At 42.1% G+C, this 25,835-nt stretch overlaps 1 protein-coding gene across 1 annotated transcript in view; it reads left to right on the top strand.

Annotated features, from left to right (window-relative positions):
- The first annotated feature begins 433 nt into the window (after positions 1-433).
- The window catches only part of GUCY1B1 (guanylate cyclase 1 soluble subunit beta 1), a 78,015-nt gene continuing 52,613 nt past the window's right edge, over positions 434-25,835 (top strand). The window contains exons 1-4 of the mRNA XM_074993136.1: positions 434-502; positions 940-1,013; positions 21,706-21,806; positions 22,878-22,996. Of these exons, the coding sequence (XP_074849237.1) occupies positions 500-502; positions 940-1,013; positions 21,706-21,806; positions 22,878-22,996 (297 nt within the window). The 5' untranslated portion in view covers positions 434-499. The remainder of the gene's footprint in view (positions 503-939; positions 1,014-21,705; positions 21,807-22,877; positions 22,997-25,835) is intronic.

Genomic DNA, 25,835 nt, shown 5'->3' with positions numbered 1-25,835 from the left:
TATTTGAAGACATCAGTTTAAACAGATTTTAAGTTTCTGGGTAGATTTCTAGATTCATGAGCAGGAGAAGCCAAGGAATAGAGAGGCCTGTTGTCAACACAAATTAACAACCAGGTAACCGCAGCTCCCCAGAACTGTAACCAAAAGCACCTGCAGGTTGCAGCCAGCGCAGCTCACCGCGAGCTGGTCACGCAGCTGGAGCATTGCAATGGGTTCCATTGCTGCGGCCGCTGCCATTAACCCCCGCGCCTGGCAGAACTCGCCTGGTTTCCCATGGGCTCCCCCCTCCCCCCCGGGGGCTCGAGCAGCATCCTCGAGGCATCTGAATTCCCTCCTCTGCCTGTGATTGGTTCCCGGGCCTGGGCCGAGCCGCGGATTGGCTGCCGGGAAGTGGCACTCAGGCGCGGCGAGGGTGGCGGTGGCTGGCTCTGCGGCTCTCCTCGCGCTCTGGCGGAGGAGAGGCGGCGGGGAGGGGCGGCGAGGAGCGAGTGCGGGCGCAATGGTGAGGGTGAGGGTGAGGCTGCGGCTGGGGGGGGGGCACTTCCCGCTTTCCCTGGGATGGCGCTGCCCCCCCATACCTGTTCGGGTTCGGCCCCTGCTATGGCGCGGGGGTTGTTGCTGGGAGATGGGCTGCGCGCGGGGGCGATGGGGGGCTGCACCGGGCGCGCACCCCGGAAAGGCAGGTGCCCGTGCGCTGCTGCGCTGGGAGGCGGCATCCGCGGGTGGTGGGTGCAGCTGGCGCTGCTCGCCAGGGGGTTTTCTCCCGGGAGGGATGAGCGGCCCGGAGCGCAGCTGGGGTACCGGACTGGGGCGGGGGGGGGGCGCTTTGGCACGGCCGCGGCAAATGATAGCCACCCCCGCGCTGCTCTTAGCAAGCGACCCCCCAGGTCCTCCGCTGCCCGCCCCTCCCCCTGACTGACCCCCGCCCCTCGTCCGCAGTACGGGTTCGTCAATCACGCCCTGGAGCTGCTGGTGATCCGGAATTACGGCCCGGAGGTCTGGGAGGACATCAAGTAAGTGCCCCCGCCCCGCCCCCCGCTCGCTCTGTCCGGGAGCCGCCCCCACCCCGCTGCGCCCCCCATCAGCGGCTGCCGCGTCCCCGTGCGGCTCCGTGGCCCCGCAGGCTCCCCCCGAGCGGGCCCGCGCGGCTGCAGCCTGAGCCAGGGCAGCCGCGGCTGGTTCCCACGCTCCCGAGCCGGGCGGGGGCTGCGGGCGGGAGGCAGCTCGCGGCTCGCTGGGCAGCGGCGCTCGGGTTCGTGGGAAGGACGGAGCAGAGCGGAGCGAGGTCGGTGCCGCAGCCTGAGCCTCCGCAGCGGGCCGGGCTCAGGGGCTCGTCGTGGGAATGGGGCAAACGCGCCGCTCGCAGCCTCCGGCGCTGATCCCAGCTGAGCTCCCGAGGGGGAGTCCCGGGGCTGCAGCGCATCCAGGCTCGCGGCCCTCTGCGCCCAGCGGCCTCGGAGTGGGGCTGTGTGCAGTGAGGGACGCGATATATGCACAGAGCCTCGAGCAAGTGTTTATTTTTATGCTTTCCGTAAATAAAATGTTTAGTGTTTTCAACCACCGCAGTTTACTGTCAACATGGTCAGCTAAGGCAGACTTATCTCTTGCAATGTCCAGCCACAAAAAGTGTGCAGAGAAACTGCATAAACTGATCTCCTGGGTGTATTCAAGTCAGGGTATATAGGCAAACTTCTGTAAACATGCTCAAAACGTAGCATGCAACGACGGGGTGCTTTTGCACACACCCTTCTTGCCTGCATACTGTTGCATCTGGACCCATGATGGAGATTGCATTTTAATTAAAAATACATATTTTGTTAATTATATTGAGTTGTATACCTTCAGTTAGCTACAAGTGGCCTTCAGAAAGTAATCTCTTGCTGTGACAAGTTGAGCACAGCGTTTTCAAATTCATGCCAGTGAAAGTCCATTTTAGCTCAGCTGGGGCTTGATTTGTTTTCTCGCCATCGTTTTCAATGGAATCATATCAGCAATGAAATTGATCTCTGTTGCTTATGGATCCTGAACGTGATCTGATTTTTGGATAACGTAATAGATATTGTATATGTAGGGGGTTTGAGAGACTATCACTCATTCTCGACACAATTAAATCTCTTTGAAAATTCCTGAAAGAATTCAAATGGAATTTGTAGTTTATACCTTTTAATTAAACACAAAATTGACATTAATATGTGAGTTATGCAGTGAATTTGAAATAAGAGAAAAGAAAAATGGCTAGTATTTTCCTGTATATTATGGGATTTCCTGTATATTACTATAGGATGAACCTCTCTAACATGGCACCCTCGTGACCTGACCAGTGCTGGATATTAGAGACATAAACAATATTTTCACTGCATACTGGGCTCAGAGAGGATATTTAAGTTTAAATTACAGCTAAATAACAGCACAGAACACTGAGAGCCAGAACTGGTGGCGGGCAACAAACTTTATGGGACCACAGGAAAATTGGCCACATTCCTGATAAGTGGTCATTCAGCTCACTAAAATCATGCCAGATTACAGATGTTGCCTGATGAGAGAGTTCTGGATTAGAGAGGTTCAACCTGTAGCTTTAAAAATAATTACTGCCTTTTTTGAGCCCAAATCTTTGCTTGATCCAAGGAAGGCAAAATCTAGCCTGTGAAATTAGCCTGTTTCCAAAGAAATAATGATTATGTCAAAATATTGAATGATGTTTAAATTTTCACTGCTGGATTGGACAGAAGTATGATATGGGTTATAAAGAACAAACCTCTGTTTAAATCAAATAAAGTTATTTTGATATTTAACCAAAAACATAGGAAAAATGATAACAGACATGACATATTCCGAATTCATAAATGCATTGTATAGTTTTAAGTTTGCCCTGTAAAACATTTCTTTTTTAACTGTAGGCTTAGTAATAAAATGGATTTTAGAAAAGCCTGAAAACAGGATGTAAAACATGGGCATAATATGTTATTTTAAATGAGCAGTAGGATTTCTTAGGTTTAAGTAAATTACTTTGGTGTATAATTCTACTTTCAATTGACTGCCTAATTTCTTTCATATTATTTTAAATTTTTTCTGTGCCAAGTAGTAAATTGAAAGGATTTCTATTCATCTCACAGCATGCAGAGCATTATTTTCATGAGAGTCGTCAAGAGCAAATGTGCCATAAAATGAAGCTTTGCCTATAGCTGTGAGACAACAGATCATTGATGAATTTTTGATGTTGCTTTAAGAGTAATATTTTGCTGCCACCATTATAATCAGAACATAGAAACAATTGCCATATAAGTCTCCACTGCGGGCCTTCAAACAATCCTACAGCATTTCTCTGCCAACCATTCTTCTGCCTCATAAGCTGGGTTACTGAAAAAAGAGGCGGGCAGTTGAACTCTCAGGAAGGTTAGATATGTACTTTTGCATGCTATCAAACAGAATGCACTCAAAACATAGCATGCTTTTTTACAGAACAAATATTTCTGCAAAGGGATGCTAACACAAACTTATAAACTTTATCTTTGCTTTCTAAAAGTTGCATGGTCTGTGTCAAGCTTGCCATTTTAATCAATCCACTTTTTCAATTTATTTCTTCCGAAGCACTTGACTCTGGATATGGGACAAATGATTCACTGCATGCAGACCGATGTTGGATTATTCTGTGTTGAATGTTTTCATGCAAAATAAACTGACACGTAGGTCATTATCTCTTCTTTATATGCAGAGGCTTTTGGTGTTTTCCTCCCTTTCACAGAAGAAGAATACATTTTAGATTTTTTTTTATTGTTATGTATGGAAGGCTAGTGTGGCCATTTATACCTTTCTCTAGTTACCCATTGCTAGAAACAAGTGAGCTCATCAGGATTTACTCCTCTGTTCTTATGCGATTATCTATGCATTTGGTTATGTGCTTTCTGGTATGTGCACAGGAATTTAGTACTGTGACGTCCATGATATTGATGAGGAATGCTATGTATTGCACTGAATATTTAATCCAGGTCTGTGGCACACTGGTGCCATCAGGTTATTTTTGACACTTGTGTGCACTGTAACTCTTAACTGCAAATGGACAACTATCAGTGCCACCAATGCTAGAAACTCTCCATTATCCTTTATTCCACATCAATGTGTTGTCTTTTTTATTATTTCGTAATATTCATGCATATTAAAAAAAACATAGATACAGTTTGAGATTTCCCATAGAACAAGTATCATATACAGCTGGGCTATATTGTCAGCACACTTGAAAACCTCCTGGTATCTCTCTCCAATGCTAAGTTTTTAACTGTCTAGCAAAGTTAATCAGTGAGCAGGGATATATGCTTTATACATGTGCACGTGATTTTCAGCAGCCCTAAGACCATATGGGATTGTTGAAGGCAATGTTTCCAACAGGGAGTATGTAAATTATTGTCTTACCCCAAGCGTTCACCACTGTGGTTAGACTTTGTGCTGGATAATCTTTAAAAAAATGAAGGATTTTTTCCATCCATATATGGAACAAATTTTGCTGTGTGCACTGAGGCATGTGGGGATATGCACCACCGGTAGAAACATATGCTGTTAGCTGTGGGAGCCTGTGGGCACTCTACTAATTAGCCGTGTGGCATTTGACTCTCTTGTGGTTGGCTGCCCGAGTGCACAGCTTGCAGGAAACACTGCCCTATGTCCTCCTGCATCTGTTTTTGGCCAGGCTTGACTCTCACTCTGTGACAGTTTCAAGAGTGAGATTTAAGAAAAACAAAAAAGAGAGAGATTTTAAATGTCTTCCAGAAATATACAGCAAAAACTCTAAGGCTGTGGCCACACTAGCCCCTTCACTTTGGAATATGCTAATAAGGTGCTTTCATGAATATGCACCACCTCATTAGCATAATGGCAGCCACATGAGCTTCAAAACTGCTGGTTTTCAAATGCACGCCACCTGTGTAGCTGGGGGCCTTTGAAAACGACCCCCTGATTTTGAAAGCCCCTTCTTCCCATTTGGTTTTTGTTGATGGGAGAAGCTCCCCTGCTGACATCCCTTACTCCTTGTGAAAGTGAGGAGTACCAGGGCTGACTGTAGATCCCCACTGATTCTACTTAGTGCGTCCCTACTAGATGTGCTAAATTGAACCCCAGAAGATCGACCCTGAATGAGTGGATCTTCTGGTAAGTATAGATGTATCCTTATGAGCCTTTTACTTTGCTTTTAGTTTCCTTTTTTACAATTTAGGAAGGTACAAAAAAGGTGTTAAAATAAACCACATTATTAAGGCTTCAAAGTCAAGCATTCAAAAGTTTGGAAATGTCTGGATTAAGGTTGCCTGTCAGTCTGATTTGCGGAAGTGCTGAGCTACAACTGAGATAAACAGGATTTGGGCTTTGAACAGCCAACATATAAGGGCTGTATAATGCCAAGTTCTCTGAAAACTCAGGCCCTAGACTTCTCAAATTGGACATACTTAGTGGATACTTTAGTTCTGTGTGAAATACTTTCTGATGTTTGTTTTCAAGCCTGCTGTCTCTAAAATTCATTGGGTGAACCTTGATTCTTGTGGTTTGTGAACAGATAAATAAACCTTACTTTCTCCACACTTTGCATGATTGTACAGACCTCCATCCTATCCCCCTTACTTAACTTTTTTAAGCTCAACAGTGTTTATAACTTCTTTTCTTATGAAAGTTGATCCATAACCCAAATGGTTTTTGTTGTCATTCTCTGATCCTTTTCAATTTGAATATGTTTGTTGAAATAGGGTAAACAAAAATGCACACAGCGTTCAAGGTTTGTAAATAGCTTTCTAAAGATCAAAGACACTGCATACTACAATGTTAATGATTCTTAATTGTCTGCTATCAGTGCACATTGATGAAAGACTAAATTTTTTACCTATAGGTTAGGCTGGAAGTACATATTTATTTTGGATCATATAAGACCTAATTAAAAACAATGTCCAGGCCTATTATACTTAACTTCAGTGGGCTGCAAAAAGTTGTGGGTAATTGATTTGAGAATTGTATGGGTTTCCAAAGTGCAGAAGGCACACACAATAACGATTCAGTCAACCTCATAATAGATTTGGAAAACCATAAGTGTATAAAAATGCTATTGAAATGACTTCATTTGTGTGTGAAAAGATAATTCAGGATGAAATCTTCATCACCAAAAGGCCAGTAAAGGAATCCATTATTTTCTCGTAGGCCTTTCAACATTTAATGAGTTTTCTTTCAAATAGTGGTTTAAGTGGTGCTAATGGATAGTCAGTTAAATTCCTAAATGAAATTCTTTCATTCCTATTATTTGAAAGATTAATTAACAACAACCTGAATGCTAAGATTAAAGTCTTTTTTTTTAATCAAGGGTCTGACTTTCCATTGAAGATAATTCCAATAGGGAAACCTTGTGGAGGGCAGATCTTATTTTTAACTGGTACTTCCTGTTCATTTCAGTGGGGATTTCTTCTAAATAAAGAAATGATGGTGGAATGCGAGTCAGATTTTGTCATCCTCTCGCTCCCTTTACTGGGTTTCACAGTGTAGGGGAATATTTTAGTTCATGGTTTGTGCAGTACTTTGAGATCTATTGGGATAAAAAGTGCTATAAATACATCAGTTATTACAAATGAAACACTTATGACAACCTTTTCTAAATAGCATTCCCTTCAGTCAACTTGTATAAAAGAAGCAAAATGATACTGACTTTGTATTTATCATATTTTTAGTATTTGGGATAGTAACATGTAGCTTGTAAATTTGTTATGGTTGACTGTATCACCTAGGATTATCTTATTTTGAAAGCCTGCATTAAACATTCTCATCACCAGTCAGTCCATAGACCTGAGAAGCAATTCTTGAGTTCTGAAGTCTATAAATACACCTATTTACTTTACACAAAAAGTCAGTTTCCTGGACAGATTCCCATTTTATTTAACCTTGTGGTTCATGGTAATTTATGTTTTTTTCCCCCAGCTGAACATTTAAAATATCTTCAGACCATCTAGAATACATACAGGTCTTTTGTTTTGTAGGTAGATCATTACTTTAGATAGGGTTTAACAATGTGCCCTAGTGAACCATCTGAAAGGAAGATGATTAATGTAAAAAAGATAAAGATAATTTCCAAGGTAACACAGCAGTCAGTAATTTAAACATTGAAGAATACATTTGGTATGAAGCTGAGGTCCTGATTCTGATTATGCTAATTTTAGTTTTACACCTGTGTAATTCTGTTGACTTAAGTATTTCTGGACGTACCAGTTACTTACCAAAACCAATTGTTACTCTTGATTTACTTCATTGCCAGTTAAATCAGAATCATGCCCAATGTCTCAGTGTATTACTATATCATTAAAGATAATTTGTCTAATGTAGTCAGTCCAATGAGCATTTTTTCCATACTTGGAAATTACTTTGCATCATTCATGGAAAACCAGGAATAGTGCAGAACAATGAGGGCAAAAATCCTGACATTAACAATACCTATTGTGCAAAAACTTCTAGGAGTGATTTTGGAAATGTTCAGTCTGATATGTTCAAGTGCTATGCACAGTGTAAGCTCTCAGGAACACTTGATAGCAAGAGATACAGCTGCATTTTCAGTTTACAGAATGAGGTGTAAAGAGAGGGTCAGAGGTGCCTCAGCAATAATTGTTCTAGGTTGTATAGTATGTTTCATGTCACAGGGAAAGCCTGCACAGATTCAGAAAACAAAATACCTATTTTTAGTAGATTTTTACCACCATGGCTACGTCTACACGTGCCCCAAACTTCGAAATGGCCACGCAAATGGCTATTTCGAAGTTTACTAATGAAGCGCTGAAATGCATATTCAGCGCTTCATTAGCATGCGGGCGGCCGCAGCACTTCGAAATTGACGCGCCTCGCCACCGCGCGTCTCGTCCAGACGGGGCTCCTTTTCGAAAGGACCCCGCCTACTTCGAAGTCCCCTTATTCGCATGAGCTGATGGGAATAAGGGGACTTCGAAGTAGGCGGGGTCCTTTCGAAAAGGAGCCCCGTCTGGACGAGACGCGCGGCGGCGAGGCACGTCAATTTCGAAGTGCTGCGGCCGCCCGCATGCTAATGAAGTGCTGAATATGCATTTCAGCGCTTCATTAGTAAACTTCGAAATGGCCATTTGTGTGGCCATTTCGAAGTTTGGGGCACGTGTAGACACGGCCCATGTTTCTGAATATATTGATATATTTTATAATTACGTATCGGAGAGTAAAAATGTAAGCAACTATTTTATAAAGTTTTTTTTTTTACTAAAGAAAGGTTTTATTTTTATTTTCAACTTCTTGATAGCACATAGATGGCAAGTGGAGAAATCAAAGGATAACAGAAGCAATTCTTCATATGACTATAATTTACTCTAATTACCTTTGAATTCAGTGGTCCTACAGCAAAAATACATCAAAAATCCCCCTTGTGTTTAAAATACTGAATACGTAGGAGACACATATATAAAAAGAACATAGAATAGGATCTTGTCAGTCAGCCTAAGCTACTTCAGTCGAAGGTGTCTCAAAGATGGCAAACTGCTCCTTTCCCCCAGCAAAATGCAAGTAGATAATAACTATGTTTCCAGGATCCTAAAGCTTCATGCTAACAGGCATGCCAAATAAGAATCTCTGTAATAAACAGAAATGAACTTGTTCTAGTCATCTCTCATTGTGCTTTCACTGTTAACCTATTATGTGCTACAACTAAAATAAACATACATTAAATGAGCAATTCAGGTTTTGTTTTGTTTTTTTTAAAAACATAATGGGAAAAGCTCTTGGGTTTTTTATAGATAATTTTTGTCTTCATCCCTCTTCGTAAATTATTAACACTGAAAATGAATCTAATAATGGGAATATGTTTTCAAAGACAAAGCTACCCTCACAATGATACAGATTTTCAAAGGGTCCTTGGCGCACGGGGTCTGCAACCTGTAGCTCCGGTGCCACATGTGGATCTTTAAGGACTTATTTGTGGCTCCCAATGCTATAAGTACAAAGTAAAAAAGTAAATGGTGAATGTCTTAGAGCCCACCAATGAACAACTCATATCTAAATAGCAAATAACATGTGATCTGAAAATGTTGGATAACTCCCCCTTTAATGTGTGCCATGCATTGTGGGTTATGATACTGTATCTGTGTTTTGATCATGTTGCTAATAAAGTCTTCTTTTTGAAAAGAAAAAGGAAGCTTGCAGTATTTCTGCTGTGAAGGGCAACACACATTTTAAGAAAGAAAACGGAAATTAAATGTTATGTAAAATTGACATAATTAAATTAGGTTCAGGAATGGAAGTTAGGCAGATAATGGTGTAAACACACATATGTAAGTAGTCTGTGAATGTCTTGCAGTAAACATGTATTACATTACAAATCATAGTGTGTGCACTGTTATTAAAATAGGGCTTACAGAGAATACGGTTTGACCTTATTTATTGAGGACCATCTCGTATTCACATGCATTGTGGCTCTTGAATTGAGATTTTTACCGAATTCAAAAAATTAAAAAAGGCTCTTCTTGCTATTTTCCGATCCCTGATGGTGCATGCTTAAAGGCACCCGGAGATGTTAGCTTTTCTGTTCTGACAACACTTTCGAAGAGGCATGAAAGCCTCTTAATTTCCTTCTTTTTCTCCCTCTAGATCAGTTGAAGGCCAGGCTCATTTAGGCCTTGATACTGCCTCAATGTAATTACTGGAAACTTTTCCATTGATTTAAATGGGATCACTGTACTGCCTTATATGAGTTCCCTTCCAGCTCTGCTATCTCCTACTGCACAGCAGGCAAGGTTTTTTTTTCTCCTCCCCATTGCATGCAAGGCTGATCTGTCCCTGTTCAGATTGGCTTGGATGATTTATGTGGGAATTTTGGGGAGACGTCAGGGAGAGAGGTGCTAATGAACCTCAGAAGACCCTAAGCTTGAATCTCTCTTTCCTCACACTTTTTATAGCCTTCTACACAGGTGCAAAATGCTGCTTATCTGATCTGGTAACATTTTGTAAAGGTGAACATTGCTATCCAAGTTCAGGGCAATAATAAATCAGGCCTGATGTACCTATTTTGGGGAGTCAGTTTCGGCAAGAAGTGAGAGCACTTTCTACTGCAGTTTTTGAAGTTTAGTGTGTTCTCCTAGTTAGGAATGAAGTACACCTTTCTTTTGTTTTCAGAAATGTAAAGGTGACATAAGTCATAAATCATGTTACTGTTCTTTTTCTGTTTGGTTTGGAAGCTCTTTTCAAAGAAAAACACATACAAAAGTTTAAAGTTTGCTACTACAATGCTGCTAACTTGCTAAGAAATCAACTGCAGCTGTACTTGAGAGTTTGGCAGATATTGTTGCCATTGGCTGGTTTCCAGCCAATCAGTTAAGAAAGTCACCATGGCTGCCTCTACACTAGTAATTTGGGAAAACCTGACCCTTTTTCAAAAGAACACCTAAGGCGTCTACACGCAAAATGTGCTCTTTCGATCCAAAATTGAAGGAACACAGTTCTTCTTCTGGAGCTGTCTCCTGCTCCTGGATCAGGTAGAGTGCCTTGTTTTGAAAGCTGCTCAAGGCAAAAAAGCATGGTAGACACCCCACAGTCCCGTTTTTTGAAAGACCAGTCCTCATGGTGCCACATTTTTCTATCCCTGCCCCATTCTTTCAAAAGAGCAGGGGCTGTGTGGATGCTCTCTATTGAAAGAGCTGACTGATTTTTAAATCTGCTTTATTGTGTGTAGATGTGCTTTTTTGAGAGAAGTTTTTTCTGAAGAGATCTTCTGGAAGAATTTTTTTCGAAAGATAGCTGTAGTGTAGATGTAACCCACGCATTTACCATTGCTAGTACCTCTGTGGACAGATCTTACAATTTGCAAAACATTTCCAGTTTATCAGTGCTATACAAGTTTTACTCACAATTAGAGCTAGTTTAAAATGGGGATAAATGTTTCAGAAAAATACTGAAAAAGCATTTTTCATTAAAATATTGAATATTTTGAATTTTCTATCTGGCTCTTCCTATGATCTTTGCACAGAATTTGAGTAGTAGTCAGATGGGATGAGACAAGTCTATCCAACAGAAAAATTTCTTAAGATGGTGCTATTTGTCAACTTATTTTGAAATCCAGTTATTATTTATTCCAAAGCGTCTAGTTGCTTTAGCTGTGATCAGGCTCAATTATAGTAGGCGCTGAACAAGCATAGTGAAAGACCTTGCCTGGCCTGAATAGCACGCAATATAAACAGATAAGATACACAAAGGGTAAGATCGTGTTTCCTAACTGATTTACCATTGTGGGACACATACACAGCTCTAGATTTTGTTTGGGCCACATCCACACAATGAATATTTCCTGTCTCTATATCCCTAAGGCTGTCACATGGGATGTAGCTGTGTGCTGACTGGGCAACAAGTAGGCTGTGGTTTGAGAACTACTTGGAAAAGAACCAGATACACAGAAAGATGTCAAGTGACTTGCATAAGGTCAAACAGCAGGTCAGTGGCAAGGGTGGAAATAAAAGCCAGGCCCCCAGGCTACTAGTTCACAGATCTGTACAGCATATCATATTGCCCTGTTCACTAGATTATAGTGTATGACTTCAAATATTATGTGCCCTGCTCTCCAAACAATATAATAAATTTTCGCAGTGTCACACTTTAACAAAGAGTTGGTTTTCAGTTGATAATATTAAAAATATATGTGATTTAGTGGTGCATGGGACTGATAAGTGGATGAGGAGTGTAATGGTTTTTCCTGGTCATTTAGGGCAGGCAGTCTGTACCATCTTGTAACTGCTCACTGGTCCATATGCATATGCTAGTAGTTTCATCCCAGTCTTAATGGATTGATGGCCACGTGAAAATGCTTGTTATGCAGTTAGAACAATTAATGTACCCACTTACACAATAATTATTATTATTTCAAAACACATAGATGTACTTAGGGTGTGTATACACTTGCATTCCTCTTTCAAAAGGTATGCAAATGAGGTATATCGAAAATGCAAATTAGTTATAAATTTGCATATCTGGCACCTTGTTTGCATATTCTAATTTCAAAAGAGCTTCTTTTGAAAGAAGAAAGCCAGTGTAGACGCTGCTCTTTTGAAAGTAAACCCCATCTTTGAAAGAATCCTACTTTCTAAAGAGCAGCGTCTACACTGGCTTTCTTCTTTAGAAAGAATCTCTTTCAAAATTAGAATATACTATTGAGGTGCCAGATATGCAAATTCATACCTCATTTGCATTTTTGATTTACCTCATTTGCATACCTCTTTCAAAAGAGGAATGCAAGTGTAGACGCACCCTTATAGTTGAAAGAAACAGTACTACTGAGGTCATGTTTTAAAGTGTATGGCACAGTTTTAGTTAGTAAAGGGTTGGCTTAAAGTGTCCATTATATGAATAATGAAGTAGTAGCCAAATATGTTGTAGCATTAAACCTGTGTACCCTCACGCAAATTTGTCACAAGATAACCTATGTTACTATGAATTTGCCAGGCACAAATACCTCCACAAATGTACAAGTGGTGCCATTACACTTACTTTGCCATTTTAAATATAGGTTGGCTCACCTTGGTCCAGCACTTTCAGGACCTCACTGGTTTGAAACCAGGGAGATTTGTGGACCAGAGGAGGTCAGTTCTGGCCCCTGAGCTGATAGATTCCAGGTTCTCCTGGGATGAATCAGCAGACCCAGCCAGACTCCACTGCAGGCCCAAGCCATTGGGCTCTACCCCCTGGACAACTAGTAGGGTTCTGCTGATAGCCCCAACTGCATACACAGCTCCTCTGCCAGTCCTAGCTGCAGGCCTTGGCTGCCAGGCTCCCTAATCCCTGCCAGATGCTGTGGTCTTGACTGCCAGCCTCCCTGGTCCCGGCCAGACTCTGCACTCCTGGCCACTGGGCTCCTTGTACCCAGGCTGCCAGCTACTGCCAGACCAACAGCCTCCCTGCCACAGGACTCTCAGACTAGAGAGGTTTGACTTGTAGTTACAAATTTTAACAGTATTCTCCCATGACATGTACAGGAAATATCTCTGAAACTAATAAAACATTACAAAACTGAAAAAAAAATATCCATAAAACATTTACATAGTATAATCACTACAAAGAGTTGCTGGAGGATTACCAAAGGAGTCTGGCTATATTATGAAGAGTTTTCAGGGCTTGATCTAAAGCTCATGGAAACCAGTGGAAGGATTCCTGGTGCCTTCAGTGGACTCTGAATTAATCCTCCTCATGTGAATGAGGGTTTTTAAGAATGGTCTTCAGAAAAGTTGCCAATGTGTTGCCACAGGTCAGGTGTTGTAATGATTCATCATGTGAGTTGCTCTAGGCAAAGTGCCCAGCCCTGCAAGATGTTCTGCCTCTTGAGGAGCAGGTCTTATATTTGGCAAACAAGAATTCACAGGGAGAAACGATGTGAAAAATTTCCAGCCAACTAGTTTCCCCACTCTGAAGTTTCCAGCTCCATTCATCCTTTTAAGACCGGGTGGTCCAGTCAGGCCTTTGGTAGTGAAGAGGCCTGCAGAGAAGGAGAAGCTGCTGCTGATGGATGTCGTCAGATGGTTGAAGACATTGCAGAGAGTAAGGTGGTTCTTGCAGGGTCCTGAGTCAGTAGGGAAGAAGATACCAATGGGGAAACAGCTGTGTGGAGAAGGCTGAAATCCAGGGAGGAAGTGGGAGATCAGGTAAATAGACCCCTTGAGGGGAGGGGCTTTGCCCAAGTTGTAACTGCAGTGCAAGAAAGGAACTTTACAGAGAGGGACAGTCCTTAGGAGGTGAGACTGGATTTAGCTGAAACTAGGGTGAACCTGTAGGTTTGAGTTCTGTTTTGAATGACTTTGTGCATGATTTAATAACGTTGACCCAGAAAGCTGTTTAGGTCAATATTGATTGTGGCAATGCCATCACCTTATCTAATTTTTCTTTACCTCTTTGCAACACCCATCCATAGGGGACAGTCCCTGTGCTCAGAGGTACTCAGGAATGTGACAGTGATAGGACCTATATATTGCTCCCTGCCTGGTCTAGCAAGGGCACCCATTCTATGCTCTCAGCTTCTCAGCCATCAAGTCACTTGGGCAGAGACCCACATCTCTGTTGTACCTGAAACGGGCTTTTCCAGTCTGCACAGGTCTCTGCCAGCACTCTGAATTTCTCAGCAAATCAGACTTCCTGAACAAACTAGCCTCTGCACTGTGTATTCTATGAATGGTGTAATTGACAACAGTTGTAAGGTATCGTACAACCTTTCCTGAGCAAATATACTATCCTTAGGATGAAAGAATTACAAAGAAAACATGTAAAACAATACAAAAGCCTACACACATGTAAATGACTGTATCAGAGCTCAACCCCAGCTCCAAACAAGGCTTCTGGTAGGATTCAGTCCTTCAATCCATCCGAGAGAGAGAGAGAGAGAGAGAGCGCACGCGCGCGTGTGGTTTTTTGTTTTGTTTTGTTTTATTTTGTGGCCACAAGTTCATAAGCGCTTTGGCTCAGAACAAAAACACCTATGCAATTCAGGGGCAATTCATGAGAGGGTCATACATGGTCACATGACCCTCCCTAAAATGCTGAGGAGGGGCAAGGGGTCAGTGGCAGAGCTGGAAGAGAAGAGTCGGGGCCAGAGCCCCGCCTTTTCTGGTTCTGGTTGCTCTGTCTGTGTGAGATGCTGCCAGGTGTGGGTGAGCAAACCACTCATCTTGTTTGTGTCATCCACAAGATGGCCACAATATTTGTAACACACAGCAGTTGTGACAGTTCAGTCATTAAGTAGAAATTGTACAGCACCTTGCAACTCTAAAACAGTTTACTGTATCTGTTGCCCTAGGATAGGAAAATAAGGTGGTAAAAGAGTAAAGGATGGTCAAGATGGCTCAAAGACTTACAGCGATTACTAGCTTTGGATTGCTAGAGCATGTTGGTGACTAATTAGTGTGTAAATCCAGAGTAACTTCTTTGAAGTGAATAGAAATACACGGTGCCTTTTTTGTATAAAGAAAAAGAGGTGCTGGTACTTAGACAGCTCCCATGGTTGGTGCTGCTGAGGTGCTGATACTCAGTACCAGCAACTACTCTCACCAAAAAAGCACTGGAAATACACAATGAAAGATCAGAATTGGTCTCCAGGCATGTAAGTACAATACAAATCATTTACAAATTTGACACAGAAGTTTTCATGGGAGCTACAGTTGCTTGTTTTTTAATAGATGACTATGTTAAATTAATTGTGCTGTGGTTTGTGAACAAGAATACATACTTGGCAGAGCTTTTTCTCCTTTAATTAAAATAAGAAATATTTCCATTCTCTTATGGCTGCCTAATGCAACTGTAATCTGTGATTATTTGTTTAAATTGCTATCTTTTATATAAGGAATTAGCATTTGACATAATTGCATTTTTAAATGGTTGAACGCCAAATTGAGGAAATTAGGGTTCAAGATGTCCTCAATTTATAGTTTTATTTTGATGAGTGGATCATCACTGGATAATGTTTGTTAGAGAAATGCATTATTCTATTGCCAGGAAGGGAATGGGAGGATTTTATACAGTAGACCTATACCATGCTTTACTTTTTCTCATCTAATGGCCAATGCAAATTTAGAGCATATAAAATAATTGGCTGACAAACAATAAACTTAGTATCACCCCCACTGTAAAAAAGACAAGACATTCTTACTAGGAATACTAGTAATATTAGGAATACTTCTTATTAATGGCTCCTTTTGTTTGTGAACTACATAGATGATGGTTCCAAACCTGAGAAGATACATGTTTTGCTGCTGGCCTTAATCCATGGGACTCACATGGCATGTGCTGAGTTACTATTAGGATCTAACTCCGCATTTGCTTTCTTATGCTTTCTTCTAATTCTGTTGTTTTACTTGAACAGTTCTTTCCCTGGATTTCCTTTGTGTCATGTAAAAAAGTGTTATTCACCATGTCTCTCCTAAACTGGACTATCCCTTTTGCTTTGCTTTGTTTTTCTGGAGTAACACTAGAACACTTAAATGTGTACAGATAGAAGAATATTTATTTATTTTTAGTAAGGTATGTGTGACCCTCCACAATTTATTATTTTGAGATGTAGCTCAATCACAGTAGCTTGCTGAATTAAAATATAATCTAATCTGAGCGCGTAAATTAAAGCACACAAAGATTTATAAGTACCCTTCTTCTTTTGTTACCATCTCTGCAAGTGATTTTTGTGTCTCGGTCAGTAATTACCACAGGAGAGGCCTCCTTGCAAGCAGAATTATTCCCTGTAAAAATAACTGTATTCAAAAAATAAATGGGGGATTTATGCAAAACGTGAGAAATACAAATCAAAGTCACCTGATGAAACATACTAGAACTTCAGTAGCTGAGAACAGTATGTGCCCAATTACTTGTCCACCTCATAAAAAATCAATGCCCAGTAATGATGAACTACTAGAGGGCCCTATTCGAAGCTGCACTGGGGGAATATGCAGGAAGTCCTTCCCATTTCTCCACATCCCCTGGTAGGGCCAGAGACTGTAGTTGTTCCTGCACTAAGGGAGCACAAGGACTTCTCCTTTTTTGTTCTCATGAAGATACTTGTTGTCCAAAGGTGTTGGGACCAGCAGAGCCAACAGCCATTGCAGACCCTGTGGCAAGGTGGGAGAGGGGCCCAGCTGTCTGCCGCTGAAGGGGTGAGCCTAGGGACGTTAGCTCTTAGTGCTTCCCTCCCTCAGAGCTGCATGGAGTGGTGGAAGCAGTGCTGTCTTGGCACTTCAAAGGAGCCCAGAGCTCCAGCTGTTATCACGGCCAAAGTAGGTGCAGGGGTGGCTGGAGCTCCAGGCCCCTTTGAAATGCCACTCCCTTTGCCCCCCCTTGCCCCTGGTGGCAGGCTTGGGTGAAACCATGACTGCCTGGGGATGCGGGGGCATCTGACAGATGTGCTGGGCCCCTGGGAAAAGTGAGGAGGCCCTGGATCCATGCTCCCAGAAGAGGTGGATCCTCAAGCACAAGGGGTGGGGCTGGAGTAGCCATCCCTCAGCACTGCCTGGAGGGTGGTACGCTGGCCCTCCCACCTGCCAGCCAGTCCTGAGATCCTGGAGTGTGCCTCCTGGGATTTCAGCAGCAATGTAAAGGGCCTAGGGCTCTGGATGCCACCATACCTGCAATAGCAGCGGTGGCTGCAGCTGGAATTGCTAGGCCCTTTTGACTTGCCAGGCCCCAGGACACCTGCCTCCTTTGCTCCTCTCGTTGGTGGGCTTGTGATCATCTCCCTCCTTTGCACCAACTTCAGGACAATGCAGCTGTGCATACTGCTCATGCATGCCAGGGAGCTCAGAGAGGACAGAACGCTGAGAAGAATGGGAACTTAAGGCCCACTATAGCTCTACCGCCTTTAACACAAGCTTGTGCCTGACAGACACAGTTGACCCCACCGAGGGAGCAACATTTACTTCAGTGGAAAATCCTGTTATTTCTCAGCCCAGTGAAAAGAAGCAGTCAGGTTATACAGCTGATTGTCTACCAGACTGTGTTAGTCTGTATTCTAACAAAACAAAACAGCAGTTACGTAGCACTTTAAAGACTAACAGAATGATTTATTACGTGATGAGGTTTCACAGGCCAGACAGTTCACACTTCTTCAGATCTGTAGAATTTCCAGTCCAGACCTAGACCAGACCCAAATATGTAGTACAGAGGTCCAAAAAATTACAATAAAAACTGATAAATCAAATACAAAAACTGAAGGAGGGGGGATTGGGGTGGGGGATGTTAAGTGTCTTGCCTAAGATCATTACAAACATCAAAGGAAGGGAAGCAGTCCTTGTAATGCGTGAGATAATTGCTGTCTTTGTTCATACCAAGTATCAATGTGTCAAATTTGAATATAAAGCCCAGTTCACTAATCTCCCTGTGCAATCTGTTTTTAAAGTCTTTTTTCTTTTTTTTTGTAGGATGCATATTCTCAGGTCTTTAACAGAATGGCCCACTCCTTTGAAATGCTCACTGACTGGCTTATGAGTATTGAAGTTCCTGATGTGTGCTCTGTGTGCATTCATTCTTTGGCGAAGTGTTTGTCCGGTTTGTCCAATGAAAGTTGTAGAGGGGCATTGCTGGCACATAATGACATATATAATGTTGGTCAAGGAACATGAGAATGAACCCTTGATCTTGTTATTAACGTGGTTAGGTCCAGTGATGGTATCCCCAGAATAAATATGTGGACACAGTTGGCAATGGGATTTGTTGCAAGGAAACGTTCCAGGATTAGTACTAGTGTAGTGTAGCCTGTGATTGCTGGTGAGAATCTTTCCTAGATTAGGAGTTGCCTATAGGAGAGAACAGGCCTGTCACCTAGGGCCTTCCAGAGTGTAGTGCCATGATCTAGAATAGGTTGTAGGTTTTTAATGATGCGTTACAAGCGTTTGAGCTATAGGTAATGACAAGTGGTGTTCTGTCATTGGCCTTCTTGGGCCTATCTTGAAGTAGCTGGTTTCTGGATATTCATCTGGCCCTGTCAGTCTGGTTTTTTTACTTCTCCTGGGCTGTGGCCACACTAATCTCTCCTTTTGTGGAGCTATGGGAATGTGGCACTTCAGAATATGCTAATAAGGTGCTGCTAGGAATATGCAGAGCCTCATTACCATAGTGGCAGCCACGCACGCTTTGAAACTGCTGGTTTCTAAATGCACTTCACCCGTGTAGGCAGGGATCTTTTGAAACGGCCCCTGATTTCAAAAGTCTCTTCTTTCCATTCATTTTTGGGAAGAAGGGGCTTTTGAAATCAGGAGGGTTGTTTTGGAAGGCCCCCTGGCTACATGGGCGGCGTGCATTTTGAAACCAGCAGTTTCAAAGTGTGCACAGCTGCCATTATGGTAATGAGGTGCTGTATATTTATAACAGCACCTCATTAGCATATTCTGAAATGCCACATTATCATAGCCCCTCCCAAAGGAGGGGATAGTGTAGCCACAGCTCCAGTGGGTAGCTAGGTGTTCTAAATTCTTGGTAGAGGTCTTGAAGTTTTTGGTCTTTGTCAGTAGGATCAGAGCAGATGTGATTGTACCTAAGGGCTTGACTATAAACGATGGATCATGTTGTGTTTGCTGGATGGAAGCTGGAGGCATGAAGGTAAGTGAAGCAGTCAGTGGGTTTCCGGTAGAGAGTGGTGTCGATGTGGCCATCAGTGATTTGTACTGTGGTGTCCAGGAAACGTATCTCTCATGTGGAATTGTCCAGGCTGAGATTGATGGTAGGATGCAGGTTGCTGAAAGCTCTGTGGAATTCTTCCAGTCTGTTTACCGTGGATCCAAATGATAAAGATATCATCGAGGTAGCACAAGTAAAGGAGCGGTAATAGAGGACGAGATCTGAGGAATCATTGTTCTAATTCAGCCATGAAAACATTAGCCTATTGTGGGGCCATGTGGATGCCCATAGCAGCGCTGCTAGCTGGAGGTATAAGTTGTCCCCACATTGGAAAAAATTTTGGGTGATAACCAAGTTACATAGGTCAATCACCAGATTTGCCATGGTAACATCAGGGATGGTATTCCTTATCACTTGTAGTCCATCTACACATGGAATGTTGGTGTAGAGAGCTTCTATATCTATGGTGGCAAAGATGGTATTGTCAGGAAGGTTTCCAATGATTTGTAATTTCCTCAGGAAGGCAATGGTATTTTGGAGATAGCTAGGAGTGCTGGTGGCATATGGTTTGAGGAGGGAGTCTACATTGCTGGATAGTCCATTAGTAAGGGTGTCAATACCTGAAGTGATAGGGCATCCGGGGTTTCCAGGTTTATGGATTTTAGGAGGCAAATAGAATAATCCAGATTGGGGCTCAGATTGTGTGTCTGAGTGAATTTGGTCCTGAGTAGAGGCAGGGAGTTCCTAAAGGAGATAGGTAACAGAGAGGAAGCCGTGCTAGTCTATACACTATCAAAACAAAAAGCAGTCAAGTAGCACTTTAAAGACTAGCAAAATAGTCTATTAGGTGAGCTTTTCTCTGTGCCTTAAATATTGAGTCTGTTCTGGTCTGGCTATGGTCTGAAGACGTGGGTCTGTCCCATGAAAGCTCACCTAATAAACTATTTTGCTAGTCTTTAAAGTGCTACTTGACTGCTTTTTGTTTTGCTAAAGTAGATGGTGTAGTTTCTTTTGGAAATCTAAAGTGGGATCAGAGGAAAGAGATCTGTAAAATGTGGTGTTGGAGAGTTGCCTACCTGCCTCATGTTCATGTTCATAGATTGAAGTAAGCCTTAGAGTTTCACTTAGTTTTCAACTTGACTGGCACACGTGAAAAAAATAAATTGCCTTGTCTTTAAAATGATTTTACTAATGTATTAGCTAAAATGTGACAAGAACACATCTTTTTTTTCCTAATGTGGATATACTGTTAGAGAAGGAGGAGCTTAATGAGGGAAGAGATTTTTGTATTATATCAGGAGATCTTGATTTATTTATTAGTTGAGAGTGTGTTGCTGGAGGTTGTGTGTCATAGTTATTGAAGGTTATTAGGGCTAAGCAGACATGCTAGTTTTGCTTGCTGGCTTGTTTTGTTAGCAAGTTTGAGTCACCTACAATTTTCAGATAAATGTTTATATGTCACCTCAGTTTTTTGTAGCATTGTCCCAGGAGAGCTCTCAGAATGAAAGAGCAGCACAAATTTGTTGTTGTCATTGTCATTTCTTTGTTGTTTGTCTTTGGTATTGCCTAGATCTAAGTGGACAATAATGTGGAGTCAGTTTACCAGGATTAGCCCCTCACAGGCTGCTGGTGCTTTATTTACCTGTGTGTCCACAGGTATGGACACTTGTAGCTACCATTGCTGTTCCCAGACAATGGGAGCCATGGGAAATGGCATCGACTGGGCACTTCGTGAAGTTCCCACTGGCTGGGAATGGTGATCCACAGCCAACAGGCGTCGCAAATGGCTGTACCTGCAGACACAGCAGATAAAGCGCTGGCGGTCTGCCAGGGGCTAACTGTTGAACTGTGTCTGGCCCAGAGGCTGGCTATTATTCACTCCTGTCCTAGATGCCAGTTGTGCTAGGCACTATACGACACAGAGCTGATCCATGCCCTGAAGAGATGGGATGCAAAAACCCTAGACACCTTCTGTTTCTATCAGTGGGATTTGGTGAGTGCTCAGCATTTTTGAAAATACAGTCGCTTCAATAAGTACCTAAATATGGGTTTTAAATGCTTATCTTTGAAAATTTAGACAGATGTTTACTTAAAAAAGATCTCGTATGCCGTCTGTAAATAAGCTTGAATAATGATTCAGAATGATAAAATAATGTGTTTAATAAAAAAACAAAAACAAAAAACCCAAACAAAAAACCCCAGCTTCACAACAATGTATATCTACGTATATTCTCTTTATCTTATATCTTGCAGTTTTCCAGTCTATTGGGTATTAAGAATAAAATATTCTAAAATGTCAGACTTTGCCTTTGTTATCTGAATTACTCATTCTGTTGGATTGTTTAGTGTTAAAGGAATTTTTTTTCTCTCAACGATTTACAGCTTTCTGGATAACAGTGGGTGGAGAAATTTTGTGCTAAGTCTTAATTATAGTGAAATATGGAACAGATCTCTTCTAAATTACTTACAGTTTACATTAACTTACAAACTTATTAAATTTAGAAGACGTACGCCAGACTGTAAGTAAATAACTTCTGTGGTCAGTGCATAAGTCTTAATTCTTGATGACTGCACATTTTGTTTGTTTGTTTGTTTGTTTGTTTTTGCTTTTAGGAAAGAAGCACAATTGGATGAAGAAGGACAGTTCCTAGTTAGAATAATCTATGATGATTCCAAAACATATGATCTGGTTGCAGCGGCAAGCAAAGTGCTTAGTGAGTAATATGACTGTCTCTTAGAAATTATACCCTGCCTTTAATGGATCAGGCTTCATATAGGGCAGGCACTACTTTCTGTATAGGTTTAATGAATTAATGAATACATGGAAGATTAATTAAGATGCAAGTATGTCCAACAGGGGGATTTAAAACAGAGGAATTGAAAGTGTGGTTATGGTTAGAAGAAAAGACCTGCTCAGGGAAAAAAAATGTGTCATTGGTCATCCATAATTATTTAAAATCAGTTTCTTCCTTTAATTGGTTAATGAATTTAACGCTTGTGGTATCTGTCAGTGCGTTACCTCATGAAAGCGAAATCCCTTATTTTATGAACAGGACGTGTGTAATATTACATGCAATTGCAGAGCACTACAGCATGCCGCCATGTTCCTCCTCCCCTCAACCACTTTTCTCTAGACAGCATAATTTCAGTCTCCAGACCCACTCAGACATGAGCGTCTCTGCGGAGGTTGCTAACGAGGGTGCCTGTCTGTGGCCGTGGTTTTGTGAAGGGTGTAACTCTTACCATATAGGCCGTTAATCTGCATAGTAGTGACATTCATTTGCTGCTGCTCTGAGCTGGAATTAGAAAGGTTGTGTTACCCTCATCTCTGTTGTGTTATTTGCACTTCACCTCTTCACTCAGAGTGAACCAGTGACCAGCTACTGAACCTGTAAGGTCATGTTTTTTGGAGAAGAATGCACTGTTCTTGCTTAGGTAACTATGGTAGCTTGCATTGATCGTTGGGGATCTTCAGGTTAGAGGTAAAACCAACTGCTTATTACTGAGTAGAGAAACAGTCTGTGCAGGGGGGAAGTAAAGGTGAGGAGAATCTATCCCCTGATGGAAAAATGACCAGGATTTCTTTTCTTTTCTTTTCTTTTCTTTTCTTTTCTTTCTGTGGTGGGGTTGGTCTGGTGTACTGCATTTGGAGAGTGTGTAAAATACAGTATGCAAAATATCTCATTTTACATTATAATTATTGTATCATGCAATAGTCTAAAATTGGTAGCAAAGTATGAAGAATGCAGTGCCTAATATAATCAACTTTTCTGTATTGTAAATAGATCTTAATGCCGGGGAAATCCTTCAGATGTTTGGGAAGATGTTTTTTGTGTTCTGTCAAGAATCTGGTTACGACACAATCCTACGTGTCTTGGGCTCAAACGTCAGAGAATTTTTGCAGGTAAGAATTTTATGCCTAGCAATTTAGAAGATGTAGCATTGCCCAAGCAGAATAGGGTCTTGTGGTTATGGCATCAGTGTGGGACTTGGAAATCTTGGGTTCTGTCCAGGCCCTATCCTTAGGCTGGTGGGTGACTTCAGTATATTTCTTCCTTTCTCTTTTGCTGATGTAGAGTTTCATTTGGAAAATTTTGGCTGTACACCCCCGGTTACATATGCATTTTGGTACAGTCTTCAATTATATGATCATACACCATCTTCTGCACAGGACTCTTGGCTCTTCAGTGAACAGGATGGAGATAGCAGGGTGCAGAACAAAGTCTGTACAGGCATGAATTTGGTATCTCCTAATTTTCAACTGCTTGACTTTGCAACCCAAATAACATCCTTTTAACAAGTATGTGTGTTGAGGGGAAGGATATATGATGGGATCCAACTAAAGAAGAGAGGAAAGAGCATCTTTGCAGGCAGGCTTGCAAACCTAGTGAGGAGAGCTTTAACCTAGGTTCATCAGGGGATGGTGACACAAGCCCTGAGGTAAGTGGGGAAGGAAGAAGGTACAACTAAGGAGAACCACTCTTTCAAAAGGAGAAAGTAGGCAAATCAGCTAGTTACCTAAGGTGTTTGTACACAAATTCAAGAAGCATAGGAAACAAAGAGGAAGAATTAGAGGCCCTGGCACAGTCAAAGAAGTATGAGGTGATTGGAATAAATAGAAACTTGGTGAGATGACTCATATAGCTGGAGCACTGTCATGGAAGGGTATAAACTGTTCAGGAAGGACAGGCTTGGGAGAAAAGGAGGAGGAGTGACACTCTGTGTAAGAGAGCAATGTGATTGCTCAGAGCTTCCATATATGGATGGAGAAAAGCCAGTTGAGTATCTTTGGATTAAGTTTAGAAGCGGAAGGAACAGAGGTGATGTTGTGTTTGGTGTCTGCTATATACCACCAGATCAGGGTAGATGAGGTAGACAAGGATTTCTTCAGACAACTCAGAGAAGCTTCTAAATCACAGGTCCCGATTCTCATGGGAGACTTCAACCACCCAAATATTTGTTGGGAGACCAATACAGCAGCACACAGACAATCCAGGAAGTTTTTGGAGAATGTTGGGGGTAAGTTCCTGGTACAAGGGCTGAAGGAACTGATCAGGAGCAATGCACAGAAAGCTGGCTTGATGGACAGGCCCAATGGGTACTGGTCAATGGCTCAAGATCTGGTTGGCGATCGATTTCAAGTGGAGTCACCCAAGGATTGGTTCTAGGGCTAGTATTGTTCAACATCTTTATTAATGTCCTGGAAGAAGAGATGGATTGCACCTTCCGCAAATTTGCAGATGGCACTAAGGTAGGGGCACAGGTAGATACTTTGGAGAATAGAGACAGGGTCCAGAGTGACCTAGACAAATTGGAGGATTGGGCCAAAAGAAATCTGATGAGGTTCAACAAGGAGAAGTGCACAGTCCTGCACTTGGGATGAAAGAATTCCAAGCATTGTTACAGTCTGGGGATTGGCTGCCTAAGTAGCTGTTCCGGAGAAAAGGACCGGGGAATTACAGTGGATGAGAGGCTGGATGTGAGTCAACAAGTGTTCCCTTATAGCTAAGAAGGTTAACGACATATTGGGGTGCATTAGGAGAAGCATTTCCAGCAGATCCAGAGAGGTTATTATTCTCCTCTACTCACCCCTGGTGAGGCTGCATCTGGAGTATTGTGTCCAGTTCTGGGACCCCAGTATTGAAAATATATGGATGAATTGAAGCAGGTTCAGCAGCGGGCAACAAAAATGGATAAGGGGCTGAAGCACATGACCTATGAGGAGTGGCTGAGAGATTTGGTCTTATTTAGCTTGCAGATGAGAGGACTGAGGGGTGATTTGATAGCAGCCTTCAACTTCCTGAAAGGGGGCCCTAAAGAGGATGGAGAGAGACTGTTCTCAGTGGTGATGGATAGTAGAACAAGGAACAATGGTCTGAAGTTACAGAGAAAGAAGTGTAGGTTGGATATTAGGAAAAACTATTTCACCATAAGGGTGGTGAAGCACTGGAGTGCTTTACCTAGAGAGGCTGTGGAATCTCTATCCATAGAGGTTTTTAAGTCCTGGCTTGACATAGTCATGGCTGGGATGATTTAGTTGGGTTGATCCTGCTTTGGGCTGGGAGCTGGACTAGATGATCTCCTGGGGTCACTTCCAGCCCTAGAATTCTATGATTCTGTATGGTTCACTGTTCCATTTTCCATAGATTTGCAATGACATGCTGGACCAAATTAACTGCTGGTGCAAAGGGGTGTAGCTTGCCAATTGACACCAGCAAAAATTTTGGTCCTGTGACTTTTGGGCTCTTTCTTCTCCAAAGGACTGTCTGACTAAATACTGTCAATACTGATTATTTCTAGATGTTAAATATCCAGCTGCTTTGAGAAGTATGAGCTGTTACTTTTGTCTCATGGCACAGTAGAGTTGCTCCTTGTCTGTGTGTTGAGGAATAGGGAAGAGTAAAGGTGATTTTCCACTGCTTTTGTGCTGCCCAGGCTCTCAGATAGTGTGAATGTGTGCTGCTGTTTCTGTTGAAAAAATGAAAAATTTTTCATTACTAACAGAGAAAATCTAAACAGGTCTGTAGAAACTGTTCTAAGAGTGGGGTAAAATAGTGATTTTTTTTTTTTTGGTCCCAGGAAAATTGTTCACACATGAAAACAGTTTGGATTTAGAATATCAAATTCATCATGTACACAGCTCACAGTGGCTATGTCTACACTAGCCCCAAACTTCGAAATGGCCATGTAAATGGCCATTTGGAAGTTTACTAATGAAGTGCTGAAATATATATTCAGCACCT

Source organism: Carettochelys insculpta, chromosome 4, assembly GCF_033958435.1.
Source record: "Carettochelys insculpta isolate YL-2023 chromosome 4, ASM3395843v1, whole genome shotgun sequence".
Lineage (NCBI taxonomy): Eukaryota > Metazoa > Chordata > Testudines > Carettochelyidae > Carettochelys > Carettochelys insculpta.
This window is presented reverse-complemented; position numbering and strand designations above follow the sequence as displayed.